Consider the following 16,700-nt stretch of genomic DNA (forward strand, 5'->3'; position numbering starts at 1 on the left):
ATACATTCTTCAACGCCTCCAGAACCTTCGCTCAGATCTGTATAATCGACGAACAACAATTGACTGCATACTCGCCTCTCTCTCCAAAACTCTAGTACTTACCTCCCTAAACACCCCATCCACAAACAAAGTTAACATACATGGGGACATCACATACCCCTGCCACAGACCGACCTTCACCGGGAACCAATCACTCTCCTCTCTTCCTACTCGTAAACATGCCTTACACCCTTGGTAAAAACTTTTCGCTGTTTCTAGAAACTTACCTCCCACACCATATACTCTTAAGACCTTCCACAAAGCATCTCTATCAACGCTGTAATATGCCTTCTCCACATTCATAAATGCTACATACAAATCCATTAGTTTTTCTAAGTATTTCTCACACACATTCTTCAAAGCAATCACCTAATCCACACATCCCCTACCACTTCTGAAACCACACTGCTCCTCCCCAATCTGATGCTCTGTACATGTCTTTGCTCTCTCAATCAATACCCTCCCATACAATTTCCCAGGAATACTCAACAAACGTATGCCTCTGTAGTTTGAACACTCACCTTTATCCTCTTTGCCTTTGTACAATGGCACAATGCACACATTTCGCCAATCCTCAGGTACTTCACCATGATCAATGAATACATTGAATATTCTTACCAACCATTGAAGAACAGTCACCCCTTTCTCAATAAAATCAACTGCAATACCATCCAAACCTGCCGCCTTGCCGGATTTCATCTTACGCAAAGTTTTCACTATCTCTTTTCTCTTAATCAAACTATTCTCCCTAACCCTCTCTCTTCACACACCACCCCGACCAAAACACCCTATATCTGCGACTTTGTCATCAACCGTATTCAACAAAACTTCAAAATATTCACGCCATCTCCTCACTTCGTCACTTCTTGTTATTACTCCCCCCCCCCCCCCCCCCCCCCCCCCACCACCACCTTCACCGATGTTTCTCATGTAATCTCTTGTCTTACGCATGATATTTACCTCCTTTCAAAATATCTTTTATTTCTCCCGCAAATCTAATGATACTCTTTCTCATCCCAAATCTCATTTCCCTCCTTCTCAACCTTTCCATCTTCCTCTTGATATCCTGCAGCTTTCTTTTATACATCTCCCAGTCATTTGCACTCCTTCCTTGTAAGTATAGTCCAAACGCCTCTCTTTTCTTTCACTAACAGTTATACTTCTTCATCCCACCACTCTCTACCCTTTCTAATCTGCCCACCTCTCATCTTTCTTATGCCATGGTGGCTAATTCGCGTGAGAAACTGCAAAGGGTGGTGACTGAGTTTGGAAAAGTGTGTGAAGGGAGAAAATGTGAATAAGTGTGTGAAGAGAGTAAATGTGAATAAGAGCAAAGTTATTTGGTTTAGTAGGGTTGAGGGAAAAGTTGATTGGGATGTAAGTTTAAATGGAGAAAAATTGAAGAAAGTAAGTGTTTTAGATATCTGGGAGTGGATTTAGCAGCGAATGGAACCATGGAGATGGATGTGAGTTACAGGGTGGGGGAGGGGGATAAGGTTCTGAAGCATTGAAGAATGTGTGGAGGGCGAGAATGTTATCTCGGAGAGAAAAAATGGGTATGTTTGAAGGAATAGTGGTTCCAACAATATCATATGGTTGTGAGGCACGGGCTATACATAGGGTTGTACGGAGGTGGGGGGCGGGGATGCCCTGGAATTGAAATGTTTGAGGATGATATGTGGTGCGAGGTGGTTAGATCGAGCAAGTAATGAGAGGGTAAGAGAGGTGTGTTAATAAAAAGAGTGTGGTTGAGAGAGCAGAAGAGGGTGTTTTGAAATGGTTTGGTCACATGGAGAGAATGAGTGAGGAAAGATTGACCAAGAGGATATATGTGTCGGAGGTGGAGGGAACGAGGAGAAGCGGGAGACCCAATTGGGGGTGGAAGGACGGAGTGAAAAAGATTTTGAGTGATCGGGGCCGGAACATACAGGAGGGTGAAAGGCGTGCAAGGAATAGAGTGAACTGGAACGATGTGGTATACCGGGGTCGACGTGCTGTCAATGGATTGAATCAGGGCATGTGAAGCGTCTGGGGTAAACCATGGAAAGTTCTGTGGGGCCTGGATGTGGATAGGTAGCTTTGAATATGTATATGTGTATATATGTATATGTTTGTGTATGTAAGTGTATGTATACGTTGAAAGCTATAGATATGTATATGTGCGTAGATTTTTTGCACACAAGTGAAATCTAAGGTCAGCTCTTACCTCACATGATGCCCTCACAGGGCCTGGCCAGAGCCTACAAGTATTATGAGTTGGTGGAGGACATTTATCCGCCCATGTTGCGAGGGACAACTGTTTACCTCGGGAACCGCCTCTCCCTGGACTACCTCCTCAAGATAAGGTTCACCAGGCGACGCGTCTCTCGTGTCAGGATCTTGAAGGTCAGTCGTGTTTCCTCAACATTCGAGACGATCTAGTTATGTTTATGAGTCAGTAAACATCGATAGTTGGGCACGAAACTAGAGGGCGTTGACCAAATAAAAAAATGGGGTTTTACTTTGTCACTCGGGACAAGTGGATGATTTTGTCTGCTCATAACACCAGAACCACCATCTGGCACTCGTTATCATCTCCTCTGGTCATTTATCTGGTGGTTGGTTTGTATAGAGAAAATTACCCTCTGTATCACTGATATTAAAGATACCATGTCATCCTCCAGCAGACGTAAAGGTACATCAATGAATGGAGTTAGTAAGTGACGTGGTCCATGTTTGCCTCACAGCCGAAATGGTCACTCATACACTGGGACATACTCACGTGCACATGGTAGCTGTGACACACACACTGAGGAGGAGGAGGAGAGGGAGGAGAAGGAGGAGGAGGAGGAGGAAGAGGAGGAGGAGGAGGAGGAGGAGGAGGAGGAGGAGGAGGAAGAAGAGGAGGAGTAGGAGGAGGAGGAGGAGGAGGAGGAGGAGGAGGAGGAGGAGGAGGAGGAGGAAGAGGAGGAGGAGGAGGAGGAGGATTCAAACATCAGAGTTTATTTTTCAATCAGATAATCAAGAATGTAACACTATGTATTCCAGAGAAGATATTCAGTTAATAATACAGTCTTATCCATACACTTCTTTCTCCGGACGTGCCAAAGTTTTCATCTGATTTTTTGGTAATTTTGAGGATCCCCTTCACTCCTCTGGTGCCTGTGTCGCTATGTTACCCTTCACAAAACTATTATGGTCTACTTGTCTGAACTATAAATCAGATCACAGTATGGCAGACCATTTCTTCCCTCCCCCCCGGTAAAGAGAAGGAAAACTTACACTTAGTCAAGTCCAGAAAGCTGTCTCTCAACAATATGTGGTCATGTGTCGTGTGGGTTCATATCTTCCATCATTGTTCCTGCCAAATGATCGTGTAAGAGATATCATGTTCCTTCTGCTGCACTGAAATTCTTTGCTCCTGACAGCATTTATCTCTCTATGTTGTAGAAACAAGTTTCGTATGTTTGAAACTGTCCCAACGACTTGGATGTTCCACAGGTTTTGACTAGGCTTTTCAAACCGTTAAGACTATTCAGTTTTCTCAGTTAATTGAAATATATAAGAGTAGATTCATTTGTGCCGTGTACCCTCACTCTCACGGTAGCGTAAAAGGATGACAGAGGTCACACAGGGTCATTATGAGACCCAGTGAGTAAATACTCATGACACAGAGTGTCACAAAGTTGGATCATTAAGCTCACAGTCTTTCCTATGGTAAGTCTTGCCGACTTGATGCAAAAAGGTGGATACAATATGAGTATTTCCGATTCTCTTGTAGTTAACAATGACGTATTGTGCCATTTCTTGCAGGGTTTCTTCAGACTTGTCTATGAAAACTTCATATCTTTTTTTTCCCACAGTGTAAGATGTAGACCGTGGCATAAATATGGACTTTGATAACCTGTAAGACATGTGGCACATCCCAGTAGCAATGGTGACTCAGACATTTGTTTGAGAAGTCTTGCCTTCATAAACCTTCAGAAACGGCTCGTATGTTTAGCATTAATGGAAGCCGAGTCTAGCCTAGTGGCAGTGTAGCCTAGTGGCAGTCTAGCCTAGTGGCAGTGTAGCCTAGTGGCAGTGTAGCCTAGTGGCAGTGTAGCCTAGTGGCAGTGTTCTGCAGTCTAGCCTAGTGGCAGTGTAACCTAGTGGCAGTCTAGCCTAGTGGCAGTGTAGCCTAGTGGCAGTGTTCTGCAGTCTAGCCTAGTGGCAGTGTTCTGCAGTCTAGCCTAGTGGCAGTGTTCTGCAGTCTAGCCTAGTGGCAGTGTTCTGCAGTCTAGCCTAGTGGCAGTGTTCTGCAGTCTAGCCTAGTGGCAGTGTTCTGCAGTCTAGCCTAGTGGCAGTGTAGCCTAGTGGCAGTGTAGCCTAGTGGCAGTGAAGGCTAGTGGTAGTGTTCTGCAGTCTAGCCTAGTGGCAGTGTTCTGCAGTGTAGCCTAGTGGCAGTGTTCTGCAGTCTAGCCTAGTGGCAGTGCTCTGCAGTCTAGCACAGTGGCAGTGTTCTGCAGTCTAGCCTAGTTGCAGTCTAGCCTAGTGGCAGTGTTCTGCAGTGTAGCCAAGTGGCAGTGTTCTGCAGTCTAGCCCAGTAGCACTAGTGTTCTGCAGTGTATCCTAGTGGCACTAGTGTTCTGGAGTAACTTATCTCACGTCGCTCCAGCAGATGAAGGAATCCGCCTTGTCTCATGACCAACATCTGCTATACTTCAGTGTTACATATATTCATCCTTGCTATACTTCAGTGATACATAGATTCATCCTTGCTATACTTCAGTGTTACATATATTCATCCTTGCTATACTTCAGTGATACATAGATTCATCCTTGCTATACTTCAGTGATACATAGATTCATCCTTGCTGTACTTCAGTGATACATAGATTCATCCTTGCTATACTTCAGTGATACATAGATTCATCCTTGCTATACTTCAGTGATACATAGATTCATCCTTGCTATACTTCAGTGATACATATATTCATCCTTGCTATACTTCAGTGATACATAGATTCATCCTTGCTATACTTCAGTGATACATAGATTCATCCTTGCTATACTTCAGTGATACATAGATTCATCCTTGCTATACTTCAGTGATACATAGATTCATCCTTGCTATACTTCAGTGATACATAGATTCATCCTTGCTATACTTCAGTGATACATAGATTCATCCTTGCTATACTTCAGTGATACATAGATTCATCCTTGCTATACTTCAGTGATACATAGATTCATCCTTGCTATACTTCAGTGATACATAGATTCATCCTTGCTATACTTCAGTGATACATAGATTCATCCTTGCTATACTTCAGTGATACATAGATTCATCCTTGCTATACTTCAGTGATACATAGATTCATCCTTGCTATACTTCAGTGATACATAGATTCATCCTTGCTATACTTCAGTGATACATAGATTCATCCTTGCTATACTTCAGTGATACATAGATTCATCCTTGCTATACTTCAGTGATACATAGATTCATCCTTGCTATACTTCAGTGATACATAGATTCATCCTTGCTATACTTATTCAGTCGATACATAGATTCATCCTTGCTATACTTCAGTGATACATAGATTCATCCTTGCTATACTTCAGTGATACATAGATTCATCCTTGCTATACTTCAGTGATACATAGATTCATCCTTGCTATACTTCAGTGATACATAGATTCATCCTTGCTATACTTCAGTGATACATAGATTCATCCTTGCTATACTTCAGTGATACATAGATTCATCCTTGCTATACTTCAGTGATACATAGATTCATCCTTGCTATACTTCAGTGATACATAGATTCATCCTTGCTATACTTCAGTGATACATAGATTCATCCTTGCTATACTTCAGTGATACATAGATTCATCCTTGCTATACTTCAGTGATACATAGATTCATCCTTGCTATACTTCAGTGATACATAGATTCATCCTTGCTATACCTCAGTGATACATAGATTCATCCTTGCTATACTTCAGTGATACATAGATTCATCCTTGCTATACTTCAGTGATACATAGATTCATCCTTGCTATACTTACATCGTCCACAGGTTCGCTTCTTCTGTGATACATAGATTCATCCTTGGTATACTTCAGTGATACATAGATTCATCCTTGCTATACTTCAGTGAAACATAGATTCATCCTAGCTATACTTCAGTGATACATAGATTCATCCTTGCTATACTTCAGTGATACATAGATTCATCCTTGCTATACTTCAGTGATACATTGATTCATCCTTGCTATACTTCAGTGATACATAGATTCATCCTTGCTATACTTCAGTGATACATAGATTCATCCTTGCTATACTTCAGTGATACATAGCTTCATCCTTGCTATACTTCAGTGATACATAGATTCATCCTTGCTATACTTCAGTGATACATAGATTCATCCTTGCTATACTTCAGTGATACATAGATTCATCCTTGCTATACTTCAGTGATACATAGATTCATCCTTGCTATACTTCAGTGATACATAGATTCATCCTTGCTATACTTCAGTGATACATAGATTCATCCTTGCATATACTTCAGTGATACATAGATTCATCCTTGCTATTACTTCAGTGATACATAGATTCATCCTTGCTATACTTCAGTGATACATAGATTCATCCTTGCTATACTTCAGTGATACACTAGATTCATCCTTGCTATACTTCAGTGATACATAGATTCATCCTTGCTATACTTCAGTGATACATAGATTCATCCTTGCTATACTTCAGTGATACATAGATCATCCTGCTTACTTCAGTGATACATAGATTCATCCTTGCTATACTTCAGTGATACATAGATTCATCCTTGCTATACTTCAGTGATACTTAGATTCATCCTTGCTATACTTCAGTGATACAATAGATTCATCCTTGCCTATACTTCAGTGATACAAGATTCATCCTTGCTATACTTCAGTGATACATAAGATTCATCCTTCTGATATCCTTCAGTGATACATAGATTATCCTTGCTATATTCAGTGATACATAGATTCACCTTGCTCTACTTCAGTGATACATAGATATCCTTGCTAGATTCAGTGATACATAGATTCATCTTGCTAACTTCAGTGATACATAGATTCATCCTTGCTACAACTTGCAGTGATATATAGATTCATCCTTGCTATACTTCAGTGATACATAGATTCATCCTTGCTATACTTCAGTGATACATAGATTCATCCTTGCTATACTTCAGTGATACATAGATTCATCCTTGCTATACTTCAGTGATACATAGATTCATCCTTGGTATACTTCAGTGATACATAGATTCATCCTTGCTATACTTCAGTGATACATAGACTCATCCTTGCTATACTTCAGTGATACATAGATTCATCCTTGCTATACTTACATCGTCCACAGGTTCGCTTCTTCAGTGATACATAGATTCATCCTTGCTATACTTCAGTGATACATAGATTCATCCTTGCCATACTTCAGTGTTACATAGATTCATCCTTGCTATACTTCAGTGATACATAGATTCATCCTTGCTATACTTTAGTGATACATAGATTCATCCTTGCTATACCTCAGTGATACATAGATTCATCCTTGCTATACTTCAGTGATACATAGATTCATCCTTGCTATACTTCTGTGATACATAGATTCATCCTTGCTACACTCACATCGTCCACAGGTTTGGCCTGAAACTGAACATTTGATATCATCTTTACGTCTCTGTATAATTTTCATGTAGCTAACATAGGATAGCACTATCTCTACCCATAGTTCTAATGTTTACCTGGAGACCACGGCAATAACTGTGTAGTGCAGGAAGTTCCATACAAACTACTTCATTCATTCTCTACACTTCTTTCAAATTCATATCTACGTTTTCTATTAACGTCTTAGATTGCCTGGCTGAAGTTTTGCCTTCATGAAAAGAAAGTTGATTGTTCATGAAACTAAATCTATCATCCACTGACGAAATGCGACTTTCAGACTGATAAAAATAAGTCGGGGTTTTGCTAAAGCAAACCATAGCGTTACATCCTATCAACAAGGACACAACACAACAAAACTAGCGACAACACAACAAAACTAGCGATAACACAACAAAACTAGCGACAACACAACAAAACTAGCGACTACACAACAAAACTAGCGACTACACAACAAAACTAGCGACTACACAAAACTAGCGACAACATAACTAAAGACAACACAACAAAGTTAGCGATAACACAACAAAACTAGCGACAACACAACAAAACTAGCGACAACACAACAAAGTTAGCGATAACAAAACAAAACTAGGGATAACAAAACAATACACAAACATTAGAGTACATTTCCAGGATAATGATAAAAAGTCTTAGTTAATTCAATCTATAACATGTGATCTATTCTACAACCATAGAGATAAGATCAATATGAATATAAGATTTTGATCTGATATTCATTTCATTCTGCACCTGGATGCCTTTAATGAAGGGAATGACTGAGTTTTCTCATTTATTTCTTAAATATCAAGTGTGAGTTAACACTAACTGCTTTTCTTACGTTATCTGTGACGGCACAGACAGCTAAACGCCCTAACCAAAATCATTTGAAAGAGATAGCTTGCTCAGAGAGAGAGAGAGAGAGAGAGAGAGAGAGAGAGAGAGAGAGAGAGAGAGAGAGAGAGAGAGAGAGAGAGAGAGAGAGAGAGAGAGAGAGAGAGAGAGAGAGAGAGAGAGAGAGAGAGTCAAGCAGGGAGTGTGCTCATCCTCCTCGAAGGCTCAGATTGGGGTGTCTAAATGTGTGTGGATGTAACCAAGATGAGAAAAAGGAGAGATAGGTAGTATGTTTGAGGAAAGGAACCTGGATGTTTTGGCTCTGAGTGAAACGAAAGTCAAGGGTAAAGGGGAAGTGTGGTTTGGGAATGTCTTGGGAGTAAAGTCAGGGGTTGGTGAGAGGACAAGAACAAGGGAAGGAGTAGCACTACTCCTGAAGCAGGAGTGGTGGGAGTACGTGATAGAGTGTAAGAAAGTAAACTCTAGATTGATATGGGTAAAACTGGAAGTGGATGGAGAGAGATGGGTGATTATTGGTGCATATGCACCTGGGCATGAGAAGAAAGATCATGAGAGGCAAGTGTTTTGGGAGCAACTGAGTGAGTGTGTTAGTAGTTTTGATGCACGAGACCGGGTAAAGTGATGGGTGATTTGAATGCAAAGGTGAGTAATGTGGCAGTTGAGGGTGTAACTAGTGCGCATGGGATATTCATTACTGTGAATGGATATGGTGAAGAAAACTGGTTATTGGAAATACCTGACATTTTTAAAAAGACAGATATACACAAGTATACGTATACGTATGTGAGTATTAATTGACAAGCGTGTAAAAGAAAGACTTTTGGATGTAAATGTGCTGAGAAGGGCAGCTGGTGATATGTCTGATCACTATCTTGAAGAGACGAAGGTGAAGATTTGTAAAGGGGAGAAGAGAGTGGTGTGGGCAGGTGAAACTGAAAGAAGACCTGTGTGAAGAAGTACCAGGAAAGATTTATCATAGAATGACAAAAGGTGAGAGCAAATAAAATGAGGAGACTGAATGAGGAATGGGATGTATTTAGGGAAGCAGTGATGGCTTGTGTGCGAGATGCATGTGACATGCGAAAGGGTAGTGAATATGGTGGGATGAAGAAAAGTTGCAAGTGGAAGAGAAAAAAGGGAGGCGTTTGGAAAGTACTTACACGGAAGGAACACAAATGTCTGGAAATGAATGAAGGCAGCAAGTATGAATTATGCACATGTGTATATATGTATATGACTGTGTATGTATATATATGTATACATTGAAATGTATAGGTATGTATATGTGCGTGTGTGGATGTGTATGTATATACATGTGTATGTGGGTGAGTTGGGCCAGTCTTTCGTCTGTTTCCTTGCGCTACCTTTCTGACGCGGGAGACAGCGACAAAGTATGATAATAATAATAATGACAATAATGATAATAATAATATTAATAATAATAATGATAATAATGATAATAATAATAATAATAATAATAATAATAATAATAATAATAATAATAATAGTAATGATAATAATGATAATAATAATGATAATAATAATAATAATAATAATAATAATAATAATAATGATAATAATAATAATAATAATAATAATAATAATAATAATAATAATAATAATAATAATAATAATAATAATAATAATAATAATGTTTTGGGCTCTGAGTGAAACGAAGCTCAAGGGTGAAGGGGAAGAGTGGTTTGGGAATGTCTTGGGAGTAAAGTCAGGGGTTAGTGAGAGGACAAGAGCAAGGGAAGGAGTAGCAGTACTCCTGAAACAGGAGTTGTGGGAGTACGTGATAGAATGTAAGAAAGTAAATTCTCGATTAATATGGGTAAAACTGAAAGTTGATGGAGAGAGATGGGTGATTATTGGTGCATATGCACCTGGGCATGAGAAGAAAGATCATGAGAGGCAAGTGTTTTGGGAGCAGCTGAATGAGTGTGTTAGTGGTTTTGATGCACGAGACCGGGTTATAGTGATGGGTGATTTGAATGCAAAGGTGAGTAATGTGGCAGTTGAGGGAATAATTGGTATACATGGGGTGTTCAGTGTTGTAAATGGAAATGGTGAAGAGCTTGTAGATTTATGTGCTGAAAAAGGACTGATGATTGGGAATACCTGGTTTAAAAAGAGAGATATACATAAGTATACTTATGTAAGTAGGAGAGATGGCCAGAGAGCGTTATTGGATTACGTGTTAATTGACAGGCGCGCGAAAGAGAGACTTTTGGATGTTAATGTGCTGAGAGGTGCAACTGGAGGGATGTCTGATCATTATCTTGTGGAGGTTAAGGTGAAGATTTGTATGGGTTTTCAGAAAAAAAGAGTGAATGTTGGGGTGAAGAGGGTGGTGAGAGTAAGTGAGCTTGGGAAGGAGACTTGTGTGAGGAAGTACCAGGAGAGACTGAGTACAGAATGGAAAAAGGTGAGAACAATGGAAGTAAGGGGAGTGGGGGAGGAATGGGATGTATTTAGGGAATCAGTGATGGATTGCGCAAAAGATGCTTGTGGCATGAGAAGAGTGGGAGGTGGGTTGATTAGAAAGGGTAGTGAGTGGTGGGATGAAGAAGTAAGAGTATTAGTGAAAGAGAAGAGAGAGGCATTTGGACGATTTTTGCAGGGAAAAAATGCAGTTGAGTGGGAGACGTATAAAAGAAAGAGACAGGAGGTCAAGAGAAAGGTGCAAGAGGTGAAAAAAAAGGGCAAATGAGAGTTGGGGTGAGAGAGTATCATTGAATTTTAGGGAGAGTAAAAAGATGTTCTGGAAGGAGGTAAATAAAGTGCGTAAGACAGGGGAGCAAATGGGAACTTCAGTGAAGGGCGCAAATGGGGAGGTGATAACAAGTAGTGGTGATGTGAGAAGGAGATGGAGTGAGTATTTTGAAGGTTTGTTGAATGTGTTTGATGATAGAGTGGCAGATGTGGGGTGTTTTGGTCGAGGTGGTGTGCAAAGTGAAAGGGTTAGGGAAAATGATTTGGTAAACAGAGAAGAGGTAGTGAAAGCTTTGCGGAAAATGAAAGCCGGCAAGGCAGCAGGTTTGGATGGTATTGCAGTGGAATTTATTAAAAAAGGGGGTGACTGTATTGTTGACTGGTTGGTAAGGTTATTTGATGTATGTATGACTCACAGTGAGGTGCCTGAGGATTGGCGGAATGCGTGCATAGTGCCATTGTACAAAGGCAAAGGGGATAAGAGTGAGTGCTCAAATTACAGAGGTATAAGTTTGTTGAGTATTCCTGGTAAATTATATGGGAGGGTATTGATTGAGAGGGTGAAAGCATGTACAGAGCATCAGATTGGGGAAGAGCAGTGTGGTTTCAGAAGTGGTAGAGGATGTGTGGATCAGGTGTTTGCTTTGAAGAATGTATGTGCGAAATACTTAGAAAAGCAAATGGATTTGTATGTAGCATTTATGGATCTGGAGAAGGCATATGATAGAGTTGATAGAGATGCTCTGTGGAAGGTATTAAGAATATATGGTGTGGGAGGCAAGTTGTTAGAAGCAGTGAAAAGTTTTTATTGAGGATGTAAGGCATGTGTACGTGTAGGAAGAGAGGAAAGTGATTGGTTCTCAGTGAATGTAGGTTTGCGGCAGGGGTGTGTGATGTCTCCATGGCTGTTTAATTTGTTTATGGATGGGGTTGTTAGGGAGGTGAATGCAAGAGTTTTGGAAAGAGGGGCAAGTATGAAGTCTGTTGGGGATGAGAGAGCTTGGGAAGTGAGTCAGTTGTTGTTCGCTGATGATACAGCGCTGGTGGCTGATTCATGTGAGAAACTGCAGAAGCTGGTGACTGAGTTTGGTAAAGTGTGTGAAAGAAGAAAGTTAAGAGTAAATGTGAATAAGAGCAAGGTTATTAGGTACAGTAGGGTTGAGGGTCAAGTCAATTGGGAGGTGAGTTTGAATGGAGAAAAACTGGAGGAAGTAAAGTGTTTTAGATATCTGGGAGTGGATCTGGCAGCGGATGGAACCATGGAAGCGGAAGTGGATCATAGGGTGGGGGAGGGGGCGAAAATTCTGGGAGCCTTGAAGAATGTGTGGGAGTCGAGAACATTATCTCGGAAAGCAAAAATGAGTATGTTTGAAGGAATAGTGGTTCCAACAATGTTGTATGGTTGCGAGGCGTGGGCTATGGATAGAGTTGTGCGCAGGAGGATGGATGTGCTGGAAATGAGATGTTTGAGGACAATGTGTGGTGTGAGGTGGTTTGATCGAGTAAGTAACGTAAGGGTAAGAGAGATGTGTGGAAATATAAAAAGCGTGGTTGAGAGAGCAGAAGAGGGTGTTTTGAAATGGTTTGGGCACATGGAGAGAATGAGTGAGGAAAGATTGACCAAGAGGATATATGTGTCGGAGGTGGAGGGAACGAGGAGAAGAGGGAGACCAAATTGGAGGTGGAAAGATGGAGTGAAAAAGATTTTGTGTGATCGGGGCCTGAACATGCAGGAGGGTGAAAGGAGGGCAAGGAATAGAGTGAATTGGATGGATGTGGTATACCGGGGTTGACGTGCTGTCAGTGGATTGAATCAAGGCATGTGAAGCGTCTGGGGTAAACCATGGAAAGCTGTGTAGGTATGTATGTTTTGCGTGTGTGGACGTATGTATATACATGTGTATGGGGGTGGGTTGGGCCATTTCTTTCGTCTGTTTCCTTACGCTACCTCGCAAACGCGGGAGACAGCGACAAAGGAAAAAAAAAAAAAAAAAAAATAATGATGATAATAACAATAAAGATTATAATGATAATGATGACAATGATAATAGTAATAATTATAATGATAATAATAGTAATAATGATAATGATAATAATAGTAATAATGATAATGATAATGATAATGATAATGATAATAATAACAATAGTAATAATAATAATGATAATGATAATAATAATAACAATAATAATAATAATAATAATAATAATAATAATAATAATGATAATAATAATAATAATAATGATAATAATAATAATAATAATAATAATGATAATAATAATAATAATAATAATAATAATAATAATGATAGTAAGGATAATGATAATGATAATAATAGTAATAATGATAATGATAATAATAGTAATAATGATAATAATAATGATAATGATAATGATAATAATAATAATAGTAATAATAATAATGATAATAATAATAATAATAATAATAATAATAATAATAATAATAATAATAATAATAATAATAATGATAATAATAATAATAATAATAATAATAATAATAATAATAATAATAATGATAATAATAATGATAATAATAATGATGATAATAATAATGATAACAATGATAATGATAATAATGACGATGATAATAATGATAATAATAATGATGATAATAATAATAATAATAATAATAATAATAATAATAATAATAATAATAATAATAATAATAATGATAGTAAGGATAATGATAATGATAATAATAATAATAAAATTAATAATCATAATAATGATAAATTTTCAAGACATACTTTTCTAACCAATCTTCAATTCATCTTTAGTAGCAACAACAAAAAGGGATTTATTTATGCAATGATCGTAATGCTGCCATTGTCATACACTAACAATTTGGATGATCTTTATCGATACGTAGATAGAACAAAATATGTATATGAAGTATTGATCATCTATGGTGACGTAACCGTATTTGTCTACTTCAATATATCAAAGATGAAATCTTAACCACTTCAACTCTCAAGGACTATTTCTGTAGATTATCTGGTTTACTTAAAACCTTTATGGACATGGTTCGAATCCTCAGTCCATCTCAGCTGAATGCAAAGTAAAAACATCAGAAAATGGATCTTTCCTGTTGTTGTTTCCTATTCCCGATACAGACCGAGTTCTTTCGGTCCCTGCTTGCGAGTCCAAATCCCTTGGTACCCATTCCCGAGGTAAATAAATTACTTGATCCCCATTTCAAACATACACTATATTCCTTGGGCCCCATTTCCTATATCAACTAAGTTCCTTGATCCCATTTCCTATATCAACTAAATTCCTTGATCCCATTTCCTATATCAACTAAATTCTTGATCCCCATTTCCTATATCAACTAAACTCCTTCATCCCCATTTCTTATGTCCACTAAATTCATTGGCCCCCATTTCCTTTATCAACTAAATTCCTCGATCCCCATTCCTATATCAACTAAATTACTTGGTCTCTATTTCTTATATCCGCTAAATTCATTGGCCCCATTTCCTATATCAAATAAATTTCTTGGTCCCCATTTCCTGTATCAACTAAACTCCTTCATTCCCATTTCTTATATCCACTAAATTCATTGGCCCCCATTTCCTATATCAACTAAATTCATTGATCCCCATTTCCTATATACATGAAATCTCTCGCTTCCTTTACCCGATATGAACTAAGTTTCTTTGTCCCTATTTCCCACATAAACTAAATTCCTTGGTCACTATTTTTAATATAAACTAAATTCTTTGGACATGTATGATGGTACAATGATATGAAATAGCTATGTAAAGAGAACAGACATGGAAACAAAAGGAGAAATAATAGAAAACATCTGAAGTCAATAGAAAACCATGACGTTGCAAAAGATTGAAAATGACGATCATAACAAAATCTAAAACAAGAAAAATAATACAAAACAAAACTGTAATTAGGGATCTAAAGGTGCAGAAATATCAATCACAGAAAACGAGATGTGAAGCTGGGACTGCCTTACTCATACGTGGACTTCAGTTGGATTACGGAGGTCCTTCTACAGTTTAGAAACCTTAATTTTCCAGGGAAACTTACATTTGATAACAATGTCATCAAATCTTCATTGATAACTGCCACAAAAAGCTGGCAGGTGAAGTGGAGTGGTCAACACGTGTATAAACAGGACGTTGGGAAATACTTTAGTCTCGGCTTAAAGAAACAGGAAATACGAGAGAAAATGGCAAGCGAGTGTCAGAGAGCGTTACTGGAATTCATCATATGTTAGTATTCGACAATGTCAGATGGTCAAGGAGTCAGTTATTTTGAGTTTTGGTAATTTATGATCTGGATTAATGGGAAATTATTGTGGTTTTCGCCTTCCTCAGCTGCTGTCAGGGATTAACTCCCCACCTGTATCAGTACAACAGACTAAATCAGACATATTTTGTGAAGCCAGTGTTTTGCGAGCCACTAGAACATCATAACTTGATGTTTTACGTTTCATGTTGTTAATTGTGTATGTAATTGGCCTCTAATATAAATTGCCAAACGCATTTTTTATCCGTTTCATGGAACCAGAACATATTTTTCGGCTCTAAACGTGTGCGTTTCACTGGAATTCACATGTTGCCTAGCTTTCCCTAGCGTGTATGTGTTGGTGTGGGCAGAGCAGAAACCTGACACGCCTCACCGAGAGGAGTGGTAGAAACACTCTCCCTCATCTGCTTCAGTTCGGCCTCCATTCATCTCTTCTCCCTTGTGGAAGCTGAACCACTGTGCCAACACAGGTCGTCATGATGTGTACGAATTTTGGAATTCTATGGGACGCCAGCAGAGAGACGAGGTGCAGAGGCATTGCAACCATTAATCCAAGACATGACTTGCCAACCCTCAACACAGAGGCAGATGATGAGACACATATCCTACATGTACAGTGACAGGTTAAACTCTGGTCATGGGATGTTCTGGCAACATCTGGTGGAAGGTAGGTATTGTAAGACGTGTGTGCCTACTTTGTGCCAACACTTGGCATATCTGATCCAGGCGTCCACACACACACACACACACACACACACACACACACACACACACACACACACATTACTGAGTTCTTAGGGAAAAAGAAAAAGTTTCTGAGATATCTTGAGTGTTTCACATTTGAGATATCTTGTGTTTTCTATATATCATCGTATACATTTGAGATTGATCTTAATAACTTATCGTTATTGATGTGGCAAAAGTTCATGATATTTGTCTGAGATAACTCGTACGTCGCTCTGGACCAACACACAAGACCTGTGAAGCTTCATTGTGGTAAGACTTAGTGACCTCCAACACATGTAGTTCAGGCAAGCCTTTCATGATGACTCGCCAGATGTACAGACTCAAAAGACAGAACCGGGAACAGACTTTTGGTCTTTCATTGTACACAACGATAT

The 16,700-nt window shown here is 39.0% G+C and overlaps 1 protein-coding gene across 1 annotated transcript in view; it reads left to right on the forward strand.

Moving 5' to 3' along the window:
* Positions 1 to 2,274: 2,274 nt before the first annotated feature.
* LOC139746832 (uncharacterized) overlaps positions 2,275 to 16,700 on the forward strand; it is a 27,954-nt gene continuing 13,528 nt past the window's right edge. Inside the window, exon 1 of the mRNA XM_071658427.1 lies at positions 2,275 to 2,424. Within this exon, the coding sequence (XP_071514528.1) occupies positions 2,320 to 2,424 (105 nt within the window). The 5' untranslated portion in view covers positions 2,275 to 2,319. The remainder of the gene's footprint in view (positions 2,425 to 16,700) is intronic.

This window comes from Panulirus ornatus, chromosome 5 (assembly GCF_036320965.1).
Source record: "Panulirus ornatus isolate Po-2019 chromosome 5, ASM3632096v1, whole genome shotgun sequence".
Taxonomy (NCBI): Eukaryota; Metazoa; Arthropoda; class Malacostraca; order Decapoda; family Palinuridae; genus Panulirus; species Panulirus ornatus.